General features: G+C 40.1%; 2 protein-coding genes and 1 long non-coding RNA gene across 6 annotated transcripts in view; all 3 read left to right on the top strand.

The window, feature by feature from the left end:
• Positions 1–3790, top strand: part of LOC128621125 (mitogen-activated protein kinase kinase kinase kinase 5-like) — a 40736-nt gene extending 36946 nt beyond the window's left edge. The window contains exons 29-32 of the mRNA XM_053646617.1: positions 145–213; positions 702–794; positions 1296–1422; positions 3402–3790. Of these exons, the coding sequence (XP_053502592.1) occupies positions 145–213; positions 702–794; positions 1296–1422; positions 3402–3498 (386 nt within the window). The 3' untranslated portion in view covers positions 3499–3790. The remainder of the gene's footprint in view (positions 1–144; positions 214–701; positions 795–1295; positions 1423–3401) is intronic.
• Positions 3791–3963: 173 nt separating this feature from the next.
• zmp:0000000529 (WD repeat-containing protein 20) lies at positions 3964–14447 on the top strand. 4 transcript variants are annotated; one of them, XM_053646619.1, is made up of 4 exons: positions 3964–4808; positions 10952–11134; positions 11370–12975; positions 13518–14447. In XM_053646619.1, the coding sequence occupies exons 1-3, from the start codon at positions 4458–4460 to the stop codon at positions 12969–12971; spliced, it is 2136 nt and encodes a 711-aa protein (XP_053502594.1). In that variant the 5' UTR covers positions 3964–4457; the 3' UTR covers positions 12972–12975; positions 13518–14447. The 4 variants fall into 4 exon arrangements, with proteins under 4 accessions (XP_053502594.1, XP_053502595.1, XP_053502597.1 ...); XM_053646620.1 differs by having other exon boundaries at positions 11370–12728; XM_053646622.1 differs by lacking the exon at positions 13518–14447 and having other exon boundaries at positions 11370–12728; positions 12832–12867.
• Positions 14448–14987: 540 nt separating this feature from the next.
• On the top strand, positions 14988–17882 carry LOC128621127 (uncharacterized). Its single transcript, XR_008388229.1, has 2 exons — positions 14988–16175; positions 16536–17882. It is a non-coding gene; the product is annotated as an uncharacterized LOC128621127 (long non-coding RNA).
• The last annotated feature ends 323 nt before the right edge of the window (positions 17883–18205 follow it).

Here is an 18205-nt window from a genome sequence, read left to right on the forward strand (position 1 = left end):
TGTCTTATGCATTTATAGTTACATATAACATTGTGTAGTTAGTTCCCTTACCAGCCTCTCTCACTGTCCCTGTTTAAACCTCTGCATTGGGTATCAGGATTATGTCCGGATTAACCACATAACCCCTTTGCGTGTGCTTGTTAGAAAACCGAAGCATGGAGAGAGTTCAGGTGAATCAGTTGGACTGCGACACACTCCTTGTTCTTATTGAGAGTAAGTGAACTTTCACGTCTGTTTCGGGTGTGTGAGGAAAGGGGCAATTACTTCAAACCATTAGGATCATTCAAACATTGGCCAAACACGATATACACTGCCAGTCAAAAGTTTTTGAACCCCCGTATTAACATTTTGGTTCTGTTTCAAGATACGAGTTCAAGTTAAATCGTCTAGGATTAGAGAATCGAAGTAAGAAATAAGAATAAGTGAACTGAGAGATAAAGAGAAAGAGAAAAGTATGATCTGAACCACTCTAATTAGGCGCTTGTAGCACATACGAGGGTGAGTCAAATGAAAATCTTTAATAAATAAATAAATAAATACATAAATTTGAATTGAATCAATTTCATTGAATCGTTCCTTATTTAACTGCCAGTCGTGCATAAAGTCGGCTCTTTCAAATAAGGCAAGTCTTCTGAAGGAAAGTTGCCGGAAATCGCGTGAACGTTTTGGATAAAGCATTATTCCCTTCGTATTTTCCGCAGACACAGTGCACATCGTGAACGTGGACGGGTCACTGAAGAGCTCCAGGAAGCTGCAATCAGAAGTCAACTTCCCTTTGGACATAGAATCAGTAGGTAAGCTACCGCAGTCCAGGAAGTACAATCCTGCATGCAAACACTATGCCTAATTCACTATGCCTAACTTCCCCTTGTTTGAATCGCCAGCACGAAATACGAGTATGCTGCTTACACAAACGTTGGTATATTTGTTTTTATAAGAAGTTGCCCTCAAGTGTTATTCCCTATGCTAAGTAATCTCGCACAGCTAAACATTACGTACATGACATACCTGACTAGCACAACCCTGACACGTGGATAGGGTCCTTACAGTACGTAGCCTTTCGTGAGGATGATGTCATCTTCACCACACCGTTCTCTTAGTTTAGCAGCTAAATGGAAGTTTGTTAGAGAAGACAGTGGCTCAGGAGCATGACTTAGCAAGACTTTGCGAACAAATGAAGCTGTTTCTATGTGTAAAATATTCCCTTTAAAAAAATTTAATTAGCTTTTGATGTTTAATAGTTTCATTTAACCATTTTATCTATTTTGTGTGTGTATGTGTGTGTGTGTGTGTAGTGTACGTTGATGACACGTTGTTGGCTTTGTGGAAACATGGCTGGCAGAGGAGAGGCGAAGCGTTCTCGGAAATCCTGCAGGAGATCAATGAACCTAAGAAAATATTCCGGCTCGTTGGATCAGACAGGTACACACACACACACACACACACACACACACACACACACACACACAAACATTTGTCTTACTAACCTTGTAAGGACCTTCCACAATTATTAATGCAGATAATTAATGCTACACCTACACCTAAATCTAACCCTAACCTTAAATTCACTAACCAAAAGTCCCCACAAGCCAAAAGTCCCCAGAAGGTAAAAAAAATGTCAAATCCTTTTGGGTACGTTTGTTCCCCACCAGGATATAAGCACGTTCTCAAACACACACGCACATGCATACACACACACACACACACACACACATTTTTTGTTTTGTGAGGACCTTCCACTGTTCCACTGACATAATTACTGTAGCTAAATAATATTGTGCTACACTTAAATCTAAATCTACACCTTAACCTCAGTAAGGAAAAATTGGCTCGTTTAATTTGAAAAACAAGCCAAAATAATAAAGCGCTTTTAAAAAAAACACTGTATTTTTGTGAGGACCTGGTGATTGTGAGAACATCTGACACGATCCTATCATTGTGAGGACATTTTTGTTCCTCAAAAACGGTTAAATACACGTATGCATATATAAACACACATTTTCCGCTAAGGTGATAGGCTGCGTTCACGCCATGTCGGAATTACCGTAATTACTAGATGACAACCTGGACGTTCTACTCAGAGGTGTTCACATCCTCGCACTCGGAATGAAATGAATCCGTGTGAGATGATGTAGCTGACAGCTGCGAAATTCCATGCAACTGAATCTCCCATGATTAAGACATTAATAATAGTCAATTATATGAATTATTACACAGAAATATTACTACTGACTAAGATAACTACTTAACCACATTTTACTGCTAAAGCCAGTACAAGCTGACGTGAACACTATTTACAAGCCGAAATCTCGTAATTAGGGTAATTATGACATGGCGTGAACGCAGCTATATTATCTTTCTTCCCGTTGCTGCTACTTATATAGCATATTGTAGTAATACGTCTTACAGATGGAGTTACTCTTATTTACAACCTAGGCCATGTTATTGTGGTAATCTTATTAGGTTGCAGGTCTGAGTCATGCAGAATGTGGTTTAAAACCTCCAAGATGACTAGCAAAATGTCTATACTGACAGTCACATGTTGCTAATGTAGTGTGACCTCAATTCTAAAAGCTTACTAGCAAATCTATTGTATACGAGCACAATACATTATGTGCGTACTTAGGACATTGGCTTACTTATTTAACTAACATAATTGCAATCATCACTAGCATACCTAGCTTGTTAGCTTACGAACATCATTGCATACTTTTGTGTTTGCACACGAGTCTACTTGCATGCTAGTATACTTGAATATTAGCATACTGTTCTCGAACACTGGCATACTAGCATATTAGCACACTAGCTAACTAGAATAATTACAGAATACTTTAATTGAATGCTAGCATACATCCATACTAATATATATCTGGACACTAGCATTGTGGTATACTAGCATGCTTGAAGACTTACATAATTGTATACTTGAATACCTACCTACTAGCATGCTTTGCTAATACTAGTGTTAGAGATAATTCCCTGTATCCGAGGTGTCTTAATAGCAGTTCATAATATAAGAGAGCACATGATATAAGAGAATTCCCTTCAACTAGTATACTTGTGTGCTAGCACATTAACTTAAATGTTAGCATACTTGCATTTTACACATTAGTTTACTTGAATATACTAGCATAATTGTATACTTACATATATGCATACTAGTGTTTAGCTCACATGCACAATGCACTTACATATTAGCTTAATATTATACATGCATACTGTCCTGCTAGCATACTAGCATACTGTCCTGCTAGCATACTAGCATACTTGCATTTATCCATGCTAATTTACATGCGTAGTTTAATGCCTAGTGTGTGTATATATATATATATATATATATATATATATATATATATATATATATATGTGTGTGTGTGTGTGTGTGTGTGTGCGTTTTACAGGATGGTCGTGTTGGAGACGCGGCAAAGTGATGACCAATCAGGACTCTGTAATCTGTATGTCCTGGAGATTGCTGAGCATATTGTTGTCGTGTCATGAACACACACACACACACAAAACGTGCACACAAAAACGCGTACACACACACACACACACACACACACACACACACACACACTTTCATAACTTTTGCATATAAAACAAAACCATGAACACTGCCAACACAGAAGTGGAAAGCTGTGTGTGCACCACAAACACACATCTCTCCCATTACGTCTGCTGTGTGTGTGTGTGTGTGTGTGTGTGTAACCCACACAGAACAAGACTCTCATCACTTTGGCCTGTGTGTGTTTGTGTGTGTGTGTGTGTGTGTGTGAGTGTGTGTGTGTGAGTGTGAGCATGTGTGTGTGAGTGTGTGTGTGTGTGTGTACAATATTCTGCTAATTAAACAAATAACACCAGCTCCAGTTCCAAGTGTGTTCTTGTGTGTCTGTGTGGTTTATTAACATGGCCGCCGTGTCCGCTACATGGGCTGTGTTCCACATGTTTGTGTGTTCCCTGGAAACAGAAGTCAAGGCAGGATGTATCAAGGGATTTGACTTTACTGCATACATTTAACCTCAATCATAACAGTCGTTAATTTGAACAAATGCCACTCTTTTCAAAATAAGAACGGAGACAGGCGGACAGACAGACAGCTAGATAGATACACAAACAGGCAGACAGACAGACAGATAGATAGATAGATAGATAGACAGACAGACAGATGAATGGACAGACAGACAGACAGCTAGATAGATACACAAACAGGCAGACAGACAGATAGATAGATAGATAAATAGACAGACAGATAGATAGATAGATAGATACATACATACAATGAACGTCTTTATTTTCTTCGTATCTCGGTGTGTACACTACACATTACATCACTAATTTAATAATAGCTTCCGTCCCGTTTAAGGAGTTAAATTTTTTTTATTATTATTTATTTTTGATCGCGTTCACTTCCGTGTCAGGAGCGCTGGACTTCCGGTGCGGCCTCGTTGGTGCTAAAGATGGCCGGTGATGGAGGCGCTCTGAAGGATATTAACGAGATCAAGTCGCAGTTCCGCACCAGGGAGGGTTTCTACAAGCTGTTCACGCTCTCGGACTCGCAGCAGCGGGCCGGGTTAGCGCGCGGTCCCGGCGCTGGAGGTGCCGCAGCCGGTGCCACCTCTATACCGGGGGGCGGCGGCGGTGTGGTACCGGGACCCGGCGGCTCCTCTCCGGCTTCGGCGGGCTTCCTGCCCCCGGTGCGGGTCTCCATGGTGAAGCTTCAGCCGGAAGACCCGAGCGAGGAGTCCGAGCGTGTGTGCTTCAACGTCGGCCGCGAGCTCTATTTCTACACGTACACCAATATTAAAAAGGTGCGCATATACACGACCGGTGTTCCTTCTCCGTGATTACACCCGAGCCTTTTATACTAAATTCATCATCATCATCATCATCATCATCATTATTATTATTATTATTATAGTGATGCGGAAATCTCAGTTTCAGACAAACCTGACATTAGCATAACCCGATATGTCATCCACCTGCATAATATAGCTAATAACACATAAATAATATTACAAGTTTCCTTAATAATAATAATAATAATCCCACTTTGTCTCTGAAAGGACTGTTATGAACAGTTTTACACGTTGTGCGGTGATGATATCACCCCTGCAGTATACAGCAGCATCTTATTTTTAATCACTAGCTCTTGTACTTCATTAATATTTTACCCTTTATTAAATAAACCACTTTTGGTAGTTTGCTCAGTCTGTATGTTTAAAATCTTTTTCATTCTAAATACACAGAACAACAACAACAACAAAAAGTTGAAGCTCTTTCTTTTTGCAACGATTTCTTAGGGTTATTAGTTCCAGCACTGAAATTTAAATCAAAACGGTGTTTATTTTGGATTTTCTAAATCTTCGATTATGACTAGTAACCATGCCGACCTGTCAAACGGCAAAAGTCGATCTTTAATAATAATTTAAAAAAAAAATCAAACAAACAAACAAAAAAAACTTTCAAAAAAATTTCAACATTTCCAAAAAAAGAGAGAATTTTTTTTAAAGCAATAAGTAATGTAATAATTCACAGTAATTCTTAATAAAATAATAATAAAAATATAATACAATTTGTTTCTAATTAAAACATAAAAACCCATTTCAGTCCTGTCCCATCCTCCAAACATGACTGAATCCCTCCCATTTTTATTCTTTCTTTCTTTAATGTTTTAATTATTCAGAATTAAAGGCTGAGTAATATATCAGTATATTCTGATATGTATGAATGATATTACGATACTGTTTCCTGACTTGTCACATAATTATAATAATAACAACGACGACAACAACAAAAAACCCTGATTACAGTTTAAATCTATTGTGGATCTGTTCTCCTGCAGCATCCTCCAATTCCTTGTTAAATACCTTCATTTGTTGTTTTGTGGTGCTTTTTTTTTTCAGCAAAATGTCATCAAAACTGGAACTTTGTCATATGACATCCATTCTAACAAGATTTATATGAGACTCGGTCTTCGCTCAAGGCAAACGAAACCGTTCTTCTTTCCTGTTTAACAGTCGTGTTTCTTTAACCCTTTTCTCAGTCTGTATGAGTAAGTTAGCGTCATTAACATCGTCGACACACATCCGTGTTTTATTACCGCTGCAACGATAATAATCGATTATGAAAATCGTTGCCAGCGAATCTCATAATCGATTAGTTGGTCTGCGCATGGCTCGGGGTACGTTTACTCATTACGTTACTTCTAACGTATCGCAGATTCTGAAAATAATCGTTAGTTGCAGCCCTATTTATTATTAACACATAATTAAAGGATTTGATCAACGGGCGTGTTTAATTTGCTGTAAGAGATTAGATGATTTTAAGGTAAGTAAATCAACGCGAAAACGTAACCTAAGTGATGTATTACAGCCTAAGTAACATACATTTAGTGGAAATATGCTCTGTTTTCTATAGCAGCAGCTTGCGCAGGGACTTGTGCGGTGGTCGCTTGACGTAATTCAAGCCTGATCAATTTAACAATGAAATAAGACATAAACTTGGCTCTAGTGAGGATTTCTGTAAGGAGAACATTAGATTCAAAACAGAAAGAAAAGACAGGATTATGAGAAAACGACTGTTTATAGCCACTATAACATTAGTGAGAACAAGAGCTAAGACGTTTCACAGATTTTCCGCGGCATTAGAGGTAACTGTAAATGGATAGAAAGTACGACAGGTCATTCGTTCAAAAACGAAAAATCAGAATTTAAAATGAGCTGCGTCATATTACCCATCATTTGATTTCCCCCATAACTACAACCTATAAACTATATTGTTGTTTATAAAAAGTTGAATAAAATTGGTTGATTTTTCTGTTTTGTTTTGAGACGGTAAATACAACTTTAAAGATCGCTCATATCACTGACGTTAGCTGTCTAGCTTGTTGCTTTGAAGCGTTTTTTAAGTGTTTTTCTCCAACCTGTTAACTCGTTTTCGATTACGTAATTACGACTTCCACTTCTGAGTCGTAAAAGTCTCACATAGCATAACTCTTGGATTCTTTGGATGTAAATTGATGTTTGAGTCAAACTTGTTAGCACGGTGCAAACGTCATATCCATCGTTTAAACCCTGACTTTCTCAGTGCTACTGTATAAAACCGACTCGGGGAGGTTTACATAGTATAAGATCTGACGAAACAAGTTCAAGACGATGCAGAACTACGCTAGTTCAAGAACTGCAGGCTGCGCTACCTAGCTAACTTAGCTAATACTTTTTGGTTCGGTTGTTTTTGATGCGTTTCGGCTCCGTTTCAGTAAAGGAGAATATGATGATGTTAATCAACACGCTGATACTGAAATCGCACTCGTGTCAACCTGTGACAGACACAAAACTGAAGTAATTTTCTCAACACTGTTAGGGAAATATATTACTAATATAACTGATACAGCAGGAGTGAACAATGTCGCTGCTGCCCTGAGGGTAATTTTCACTCCATAACATGACATTTATTTTCTGTGGTCTGAATTACTGGTCGATTTGTAGACTTCATATTTTATTCATAACGGTGTGTCTACACTTAAGTCTAGTGCCCGTTGACACGACTTCCAATAGGCGCAGTAAAGATTAGATCTTTTGTCGTTCCCCCAGCTATTATATGTGTAGATTCATAACCAATGTACATTATAAATAATAAATAATGATAATCAACTAGCCAATGTTTTTATTAATTATACATTTATTGTCCTGTCATGGGGGGGGAGTTCCATCACCCCTCAAAGTTGGACACCACATTGCAATACTGTATAACATGTTTTTACTGGCAAAAACATTAAATATACATAAAATATTCAATAATATTAAAACTGCTCATGTTTGGCGTTTTAGAGCATCAAAATACCTCAATAAATGATGAGTTCTTACTGTAATATTTTCAGCTTTTCTCTTAAGGGGGATTTACTTTCTGCATCTTTCCACTGTTCCAACAGATAATAAAAAACACATTTATCATAATTTTCAAGGTCCGTGAAAAGGAAAAAGGGCTGTTCAAACAGTCCTTGCTAATTCTAATGCTAGTTAGCATGCTAACTCTAGTTGAGCCACCACTCTGTGTTCAAGGGTGGGAAAATCGGGCTGGGCTCAAAGAATTAAAAAAAGAAAATTCTATTCGCTCAAATCTTATTCAGCTCCACCTACTTCACAGATCGAGACCTATTCTTGATGCTTTTTGAGAAATCTTACCTAATGCACCTTTAAAATAATATACACTCCTAGAGAAAAGGGTTCTTCTAGAGACTGTTGTAAGGATTCCCCTAGAAGTACAACCAAGGGTTCAACATTTTTAAGAGATTACATAATGTTATGGATATTATGAAAATGTTTCTTTTTTTTTTTTCTTTTGTGGATTTTCTCCCCAATTTGGTCATCCGCCGGTTCCCACCCACCAGCCAGCTCTCCTCTGTCATACAACAGCTACCAATCATGGACTGCGAAGACTAATACGGGCTTCCTCCGAGACTCGTGAAGTCAGCCAACCGAATCGTTTCGAACTTCTGCATCAGAGGGCAGTGCTAACACTCGGAGGAAAGCGCTGTCTGCTCTTCCGCATACATGAGCTCACAGGTGCCCTTGATTGGATGGTGTCGCTGTGATTGACAGGGGTGAGAAAGTAGGTCATTGGATAAAGGCGCTTGGTTACTGATCAGAAGTTTGGAGATTCGAGTCCCAGCACCACGAAGCTGCCACTTTGCTCTGTCAGCTCCCAACCATGGATGGCTGTAGCATTGTCGGGACTCGAACAGTCTCTTGCAGTAACGTTAAGATTTTAATGGAATATGAGAAGGGTATGAGGGAGACAGATGATGAGGCAGTGGTGACGTAATGGCTGCTGGGGTGTGTGCCAGAAAACGAGGAGGCTGTGGATCTGTTCTGGGATGATTATTTGGAGATGGTGTGTACATGTACAGAGGAGCAGGAACTGTTCCTCTGTTGAGAAGGTTCCCGAGTGGCCATCTTTTCAATTGTTCTGCTGTCTGTGCCATATATGAGCCTCCATAATCTTCACTTCATCATCTTTATTCATAAGAAGTCTCCCATAATTCTCTTCAGTGCTGACAGATGGTATGAGCACCTGTATATTATATATAGTATAAAGACAGTCCAGGAAGTGGTCTTTTCTGTCAGCTGAGTTTAAAATTCGGAACGATAAAATATATATAACAGTTAAAAGGATGTGTTGGAGAAGGGATGCCTCTGGGGTTTTTAGGTAAGTTATTGAGTTCCTAGCACGCATACAGCCTTTATACCATTCATGAAATTTTTTAAAAATGTAATATTAGTTACGTGCAGACTCATTGCGGTTGTAAATTTGTCTGTGTTTCCTCCTACATTTCCCCTTTGATGGTGGTGAATAAGTCAGAATACACCATCTGCTTCCTGGTGCACAGTGCCTTCCCTTTGTCAGTTGTATCCGCAGTCAAGATGTAGCTACCACTTTTTGCCAAATGGTGGTAGGTCCTGCCACATCCTTGTCTCTCTTTGAGGCATAGAGGACTTTGTTAGGGGGAAACCATCCAGCCAACCAGCACCAAAGCCTGTTGTTGCCTGCTACTTGTATAGCTGTGGGTCATCCAGCAACTTGCATATTCCCCCAAAGTTTGACATTGAAAAGCCTGGCTGCATGCCTTATTGCTATACCAGCAGCCACCTCCTCCGAAGCATAAACCATGTTTTCCTCCTTCCTTCCACTGCCTCCTCTTCTGAATCTTCCTTCCTGCCATTTTTGATGTCATAGTAAAAGAAAATATTGGTTGACGCAGTTAATAATGGTCTCTTTGGCTTGCTCTTTGGCACTACTATAACATACTGTTGCGTTGCCAACATCTTCAGCTTTGAATGGTGGCAATATTACCAAGGTCAAAATCTGAAGTAAATTAGAAGAATGTTGGGCATGTTTTTAATTTTTTTTTTGGGGGGGGGGGGGGTTGATGCTGCATTTGAGTCACTATCCACAAAAGCACTATTAGATTGTGAAATTTTTTATTTTATTTTTTTTAACCTCTAGATGGTATAAAGGCTGGGAGGCCATTAGGGAGGAAACTTGTATTGTACTGTATTGTATTGTAGCAAAACAGCTAAATCAACTTTTGCGTCACGGTCTATGGGGTACTTTAACCTGGTGCAAAACTAATGTAGCAAATGTTGGATAACATATGGTCAAAACTTTGTAGACACCTGACCATTTACACCAATATGTGCTTTTTGAACATCCCATACCAGATGTAGTCCCTGTTTACTGTTAGAATGAACTCCTCTTCTGGGAAGGCTTTCCACTAGATTTTGCAGTGTGACTGTGGGGATTTGTGATCTTTCAGCATTAGTGAAGTCAGTGGGGTCGTGTTGGGTGAGGAGGCCTGGGGTGTAGTCGGCGTTCCAGTTCATCCCAAAGGTGTTCAGTGGAGTCGAGGTCAGGGCTCTGTTCTTTCAGTCCAGCCTTGTCAGACCATGTCTTCATGGACCTAGTTTTGTGCACAGGTTTGGGCCTCTTAGTTCCAGTGAAGGGAAATGCTACAGCATACAAAGACATTCTATACAATTGTGTCCTTCCAACTTTGTGACAACAGTTTAAAGAAGAACCACATATGGGTGTGATGATAAGGCGTCCACAAACTTTTGTCCATATAGTATATGTCTTGACTGATCGACTACATTTCGGTTAAGATGAACGTGTACATTTAATTTCTTACCAAGCAGTTCCTTCAAGGAACGTTGGAATACCTCAAATGAAGCTTGTTAGATGAGATGTGTTAATGAGAGATGTGTGCTTGTCAGATGTTTTATCCATGTAGTGAAAAACCTATTGTGCTATGTTAAGCCTGTTATAATTTCTTATAGAACTGATAATAAACAAGATTTTCACATTTGGTCTATTTGATCTTTTCCAAATGTTGTTTACATACACTGTACACTCCACCTATGGTGTTTATTTCCTTTTCTTTCCCATTCCATAGGCGGTGGATCTTAGTAAGCCTATAGACAAGCGTATATATAAAGGGACGCAGCCCACGTGTCATGACTTTAATCAGTATTCAGCGACTGCGGACAGCGTGGCTCTCATCGTCGGCTTCTCAGCAGGCCAGGTGCAGTACCTGGACCCCATCAAAAAAGAGACCAGCAAGCTCTTCAATGAAGAGGTGTGTGGGTGAGGTTGTTCAGTAGAGGTCTTAAGTTCCAGAATAATTTGTTGTTTTGTGTACTTTGCTTTTAACATGGTAATATTTATGTAATCGTTGGGCCAAAATGACCAAAACTTATCGTGACATTGTACAATACGTGAAGAAACTAACACTATGTTGGCCAGAGGTGATGGAAGGTTAGACATGTAATTAATATTCATGTTATACATCTTCATCTTTTTGTTGTTTCCAGAGATTAATAGACAAAACTAAAGTGACCTGTCTCAAATGGCTCCCTAAATCTGAGAACTTATTCCTGGCCTCCCATGCTAGTGGTCACCTCTACCTCTATAATGTGGAACACCCATGTGGCACAACAGCGCCGCAGTATACTCTGCTTCGGCAGGGTGAGGGATTTGCTGTTTACGCTTGCAAAACCAAAACGCCTCGTAATCCACTTCTGAGATGGGCGGTGGGGGAAGGCGGGCTGAACGAATTTGCGTTTTCGCCTGACGGTGTGCACATAGCTTGTGTTGGCCAAGATGGCTGCCTACGTGTCTTTCATTTTGATTCAATGGAGCTGCACGGTGTCATGAAGAGCTACTTTGGTGGCTTGCTCTGTGTTTCTTGGAGTCCAGATGGGAAATATTTGGCCACTGGTGGAGAAGACGACTTGGTCACCGTATGGTCGTTTGCAGAGAGTCGTGTCGTGGCGCGAGGTCATGGACACAAGTCCTGGGTAAACGTGGTGGCTTTTGACCCCTTTACCACCAGCATAGAAGAAGAAGAACCAATGGAGCTTAGCGGTAGTGAGGAGGATCTCCACCAGGGCCAAGGGGCACTAAATTTTGGTCGTGTGCGAACCAGCAGCACTTTGTCCCGTCTCTCTCGACACAGCTCTAAAGGCGGCGGGCCATCCGTTTCATACCGCTTCGGATCGGTGGGACAAGATACCCAGTTTTGCCTCTGGGATCTCACAGATGACGTCCTGTATCCTCGACTTCCTCTTTCCCGCGCCCTCACCAACACGTTCGGCTCCAACGTGCCACCTTCCATTAGTGCGGGGTTGAACAGCACGAGCGGAAGTGGAGGGGTTGAAGGTCATCATCACCCTTCTAACACCCACCAGACGGCATCATTGCCCCTTCCTCTACCTCGCTCGCTCTCAAGATCCAATTCCCTTCCACATCCTGCTGTTGCAAACGCTTCAAAAAGCCAAGGGGGGACAGAAAGTGGAGGAACAGGAGGAAGCGGAGGAGGAAGCAGTGCTCCATTTAGCATTGGACGTTTTGCAACGCTGTCGCTCCAAGAGCGCAAATCAGACAAGTCCGCCACTGGAGGGGAAAAGGAGCACAAGCGCTACCACAGCCTTGGGAACATCAGCAAGAGCAATGACAAGATCAATGTAGCACCACGTAGCAACCGATTGGATGCCTCTAAGGTGCTTGGAACAACGCTGTGTCCACGGATGAACGAAGTCCCATTGCTAGAACCTCTCGTTTGTAAGAAGATCGCCCATGAAAGGCTCACGGTTCTTGTCTTCATGGACGATTGCATCATCACTGCATGTCAAGAGGGACTCATCTGCACCTGGGCACGGCCAGGCAAAATGGTGAGACCTCAAATGATGGTAATGTCTCTAAGGTGTTTTTATTTATTTATTTATTTTTTTATAATCAGTCTTGACAAATGTATTTATGTTTACTTGACTTCAGTGACTTGGTATTTACCCAATAAGGAGAATCAGGTGGTTCGATCAGGAAAAAGCTTCGTTACGATTTTTTGCAAAAAAAAAAAAAAGATGGAGCCACTTTGGATCCCATTTATCCCTGATTGCATCGTGACTCTTGCTTAGATTGGTAAGATCCTGGTAAGATTTGAACCACATCCAATTAGACTTGTAGTCACATGTGTCTGCGGTTAGACAGATTACAGTTTGATCGTTGTATCGTTTGTAATATGCACATCAGTACACTTCATAACCAGCGTCATGCCCCTTCTTCCAGTTGTTCTATGCAACAAGGGGATGCGGTTTGGAAGTGCCAATCAGTCTTTAGAAGAAGGCTGGAACACCGTGTCCACACATCAATTATTGTGATTAAGCAGTTTCCTGTGTTTACTAGCATTCCATAATAAAATGGTGGGCATGGAGGTCTCATGTTGGGAAGCATGTGGCTTGGAGAGACAGATTAATTAAATTTCTGTAACAAATATGACTAAAATTTGTCTCGGACCTTCTCGGTGGTTTGAGCGATCAGATTTAAATTTGGATTTATGCAAATATCGTCGTGATATTCAAGCTGCATGAAATGACCACGTGTAAGCATGGTGTCTGTAAATGGGAACTGATTTATTTATTTTTTTCCCCCCTAAATATTTATTTGTCCTCTTCTTGTTGCAGCATTCTTCTCAACCATTATCAACACAAAACGGAAACTCGCCCAGTGGAACGGTGGTATAGCTGGCAGCAATGCTCCCCCCGCCAACCCCCCCCCCCCAGTCACCTGCACTGACACTTCCTGCTTCCTGTTTTCAGAGGCTTGACTTCCTCTCCTTGAGACCTGGAGTTGGTCTGGCACAGTGTTACCACTGTTGCCTCATCTTCATAACCACACAATCACAAAACACACACATGCAGCTTATCTGAGGACCAATATACAAAGACGGTGGCACGAACCACACAAATGTAGATACTCTTTATCTTCCATATCAGCTTCCCACTATGTTCCTTTCACTTTTCCTTTGATGGAAAGGCGACTGAGACATTCCTTCCATCAACACCCCCCCCCTTGCCAAAAGGGGATAAACACTGCAGATGCCACGACCATTGTATCTTATTTATTTATTTTATCATTGAAACTGTAGTAATTTATATTGTACATATTCAGAATACTCTATAAAGGCAGAGGACTAAATGTATTGAAATAACAAACTCAAATCATTAATATATGAAAATCCTATATTGTACATAGTGACAGTTGTGTTTGAATGTTATGTTTGTGAAACGTAGGGGATCTAAAGAGTTAGCGTTTCTGTATGCTCGTGCTCCCTATGTTGTTAAGGCCAACGATTGGGATTTGATGAAGTAGCTGCATTCCGTTTAGACTGAACTGAGATTTTGCCTTTTCCTCAGACAGCTAGGGTGTCCTGACTCTTAATGAACACAATCCTGAAGAGTTCCACGTTCAGCAAGGTCAACATACCGAGCTAAAATGCAAAAATGAGGCGTTTTTACAAGCTTTCTTACGGTTGCTAACTCCTAGTTTTTTCGAATGATGTTGGACAAAAATCAACATTTTATTCCTTCAGTGAATTAAACTAGGCTTTGCAAACCCTTGCCTTGTTGAACAAATGTAATTCTCTAGCTAACCTAAGAAACTCGTCGCTGTAATTCATTAACATATTTAACTACTGTAGCATCTTGTAGGCAGCGTTTTTCTTGCCTGCTATGCCTCTTGCAAAATTTTGCACAATTTAACAATTTGAGCCTAATTTTTGCCCATTAGACAAGTGCAGATAGTTTTCCAGGAGGTTGAATGTTTCAGCTAGCGAGCTGGAAAACGTAAGCATTTCACCACACAAAATTCGTAATAATTGAAGGAAGATGGAGCTATCTTACTGTCTAACTGATTTCGGATTAGTGTAACTCTGACTGTGGTGGTTTCCTCGTCGTCATTCTTATTAAAGGACTTTTTTTCTTGAGGACCCCCAAGCTCAAGTGTTGAGACTGCAAGCATAACCAAGACATCTAGCTGTGTTTTGGTATAAAGGTAAGGTTTAAGTATTCATGTTTAAGGATTTTGACTGAAAGTAAAAAAAAAAAAAGGTTTGACTTTATTTTGAAGCATGGCAGAAACAAACTACCAAACTAGCCAGCTATTTGATCTTAGCTTAGTTAGATTCAATAGCTTAGCTTAGCTTAGCTAGGTAGCATACCAGCTCTGTAGGGAGGACCACCACAGTTACCAGAACAGCTACTAATCTAGGTTATGTGATTTATGGAACTAAGATTTCCAACAACACTGTCAAAAAGATAAACACTTCGCTTGGCTAGCAGGTATCTCTGCATTCGAATGCTGTTTAACACGCCTTCAACCTCCCCTTTACGCCCTGTGTGTAACTTAATGCTTCATCAACTTCCTGTTATAGTGGGGAAACAAATAATTAAACAGGAACATGCTTGACATTGACAGCAAGAGTTATGTCGCTGAAATTATTTGCTTGGAGTTTTGTGCACTCTGGATAGCCTTCAGCATACTAACTAGCTAGCAAGGTGAAGTAACTAAGCTCCATTAGCTTTGTTTTTTTACATTTCTAAACAGGTTTGTCCACCATTTTGACTGACCTCCATCAGCAGACCTGCCAACCTTCATGCACCAGAGTATGTTTACTAGTTATAATTCAAAAATGTGCCAAATGAGCAGTTGCCCCGCCCCCCCCATAAAAAATGCTAGACGATCCTATGAATATCGGAATATGAAACGATTGACAGTTGCATTCTCTCTGATTTTAGCTCACACAACTTGAACCCTTCCCCCACCTCAAATTAATAATATTTGGGTTGGCAGTCTCTTCTGGACTTGAAGTTCCCGCTCGAATACTAGCTAGCTTGGCTAACGTTATACAAGTGTATAGCTACTATCTGTTAAGTGTATTTATGGCTGAAAATTTTGGTCGAACACAAAAAAATTAAACAACATGGAAAATGTAGCACGTGTGGAACCATTTCACGGTTTCGACAAGCAGTCCTTACAGGATTTCGCGGGGTTTTTTTTTTTGATCGTTGCGGCCAAAAGGGCTTGATTTTGCTGCTGCTTTTTTCAAAAGTTGCGATGCGATATGCAGAGTTTTTTTGTGTTTTTTTTTTTTTTGTGGAAAATTGAAATCACAGTCGCACTAAATAGTTTTGCATGGTCTTTCGCAGTGATGTTTGTTGGCAAATGAGACCTTGTAGCTGTACTCATGTTCGATGCACGTGAATCGAAGATGGCTTTGATTGAATGCGCGTCGTGATGACGTCACGTGACGCGTCTTGGCCCAAATCTGCGGAAAATCTGAGGTAATTTTGTAAAATTGCAAGCTCTTCCGAATAGTGCGGGGTTTGCTCAATTTCACGTTCATTTCTGCAATAGTGAAACCCTGAGGCGACTGGACAAGGGACGTCAGTTCATTCAAATTCAATTAAAAAAACTTTATTGTCCATCCCCTGAGGGGTAGAAAATTGTCTTTAGACAGAGGCTCAAACAAACAACACAACAAACAAAAAATATTATTATTATTATTATTATTATTATTTTGATCCAACAGCTGTTATAGACAAGCAATTCGTTTAAAATTTACTGGGTTTTCCCTCCCCTAACTGTTTATGCCATTTTTACTCCATCCACGCATTCCCCAGACTGCTCATTATTTCTCTTAGGGGTTGGCAGGTCTGCGTCGGAAACAGTATCTTTGATTGAAGTTGTATCCCGTGGTTTTGACGTTTACCCTGATTCGATTCCTCATCTAACAAACTTCGCTCGGGCTAACAGCAACCAAGCGGTCCTTGAGATGACAGCAGAGATTCGAGAACGCTGGAGGAATGGGAAGGGGGCGTCAACGAGGGTGTATTGAAAAGCAGTATTCGAATACAGGACTAAATTCACTCTGAATCTTTCTTTATTGTTGCCCAAGCTATGTTAAGCTACTGAAGGAATGGATATGCCTTTTTCGCCATCCGTTATCATTCCTACCTGCTGAAAAGACGAGTTACTGGATTTTCGACTGTGACCTGTGTTTTAATCCTTGAGTTACATTACTTGCTTCTTTCTTTATTTATTTAGTTTAATATATAGATAGATTTCTTAATATGGCTGTCACACAACACAAAAAAAACTATCTTTATTAGCAGGGATGCATTGATCTGTTCTGTAAATTTAGATGTTCCTGTTTGTCTTAAGTATAGACTTATCGCAAACTTTATCATGTAACATCACCACTACTCTTTCTTTTGGATAACTTCAGTTTGACCTACTGCTTAACATAGATTCCTGTTTTAACTTCCTCAGTGTATTAGTTTACTAACACTAACTATGTTAACTAGCTACCTAAACACAGCACTGCTCTATTGAAGCTAGCTAGGTCCAATTCCACGCTAGCTAGTGTTTGGCCTGCTATTTTATTGCATAATTAAAACGAGTAGCCAGGTTTTTCTAGCTAGCGTACTGTCAATACGAGAACTGTTGTACCATGTCATTTAAAACCAGTATTTTTTGTTAAGCAGGAAGTTAAATTAGTGGTGATGTCACATGAAGTTTCCATCTTAAATCAGTGCATCCCTGTTTGCTAACATGGGAAAGGCGGCGGACCAAATCATTTATAGAGTATGTTGTAGCCTTGTTGAGTGTTTTAGCACAAGACAAAAATGCTGTTGCCTGAGCAAAAACTGTTTCATTACACGAGTATGCTGGTAATCTGAAAAATGGCTGCCGTCTATCGTTGGTGCGTGTGTGTGTGTCCTAACAGTCATGTGTATGAACGTATATACCACTATTTCAACAAAAACAATGCCTAAATCTGAAAACTTAAAGACTCTCTTGCAGGAGATGGCCCATCCTTTAATGTCGCTTATCTTTCAATGCGACTTCCATAAGCATGTGATTTTATTTCCGAGTATGTGTGCATTTAACACAGTTACGCAGTAATGCCTGAGACCAACGAAGTGGCAATCAACATCACGATATCAAGTTTGTATATGGAGATCTGGTATTAAAACTCTTAAATCCTGTGTCTGCTGTGTTAATCTTTGTTTTGGTGTAATCCTGAGTGATGGACATCAAGTGCAGAATTGGAAAGGACTTTGGTGCTAGCAGATAATCTGAATAATGCTACAGAGAACATGAGGTCATTTCGAACTAGCTTGGAGTAGCGTAGCCCATAATGTAGTTCTGTAGCAGGCCGAAATGAGGTGTAAATAAAATTTGAGAGAATTTAATCTTTAACATTTTCTTTAAAAACGTTCTAATTTGCGTTTATTACAAGAAGCCAAATTCAGGCATATTTTTGCCTCAAATAATGTTAGTTTGTGTACTTTTTGTCAACGACATAACC

Source organism: Ictalurus furcatus, chromosome 17 (genome assembly GCF_023375685.1).
Source record: "Ictalurus furcatus strain D&B chromosome 17, Billie_1.0, whole genome shotgun sequence".
NCBI classification, from domain to species: Eukaryota; Metazoa; Chordata; class Actinopteri; order Siluriformes; family Ictaluridae; genus Ictalurus; species Ictalurus furcatus.

Bases quoted from the DNA above. Each gene is read 5' to 3' on its own strand.
- zmp:0000000529 (XM_053646619.1), top strand. From the start codon at position 4,458: ATGGCCGGTGATGGAGGCGCTCTGAAGGATATTAACGAGATCAAGTCG. The intron at 4,809-10,951 runs GTGCGCATATAC...CCCATTCCATAG, and splicing joins CGTACACCAATATTAAAAAG to GCGGTGGATCTTAGTAAGCC. The intron at 11,135-11,369 runs GTGTGTGGGTGA...TGTTGTTTCCAG, and splicing joins GCAAGCTCTTCAATGAAGAG to AGATTAATAGACAAAACTAA.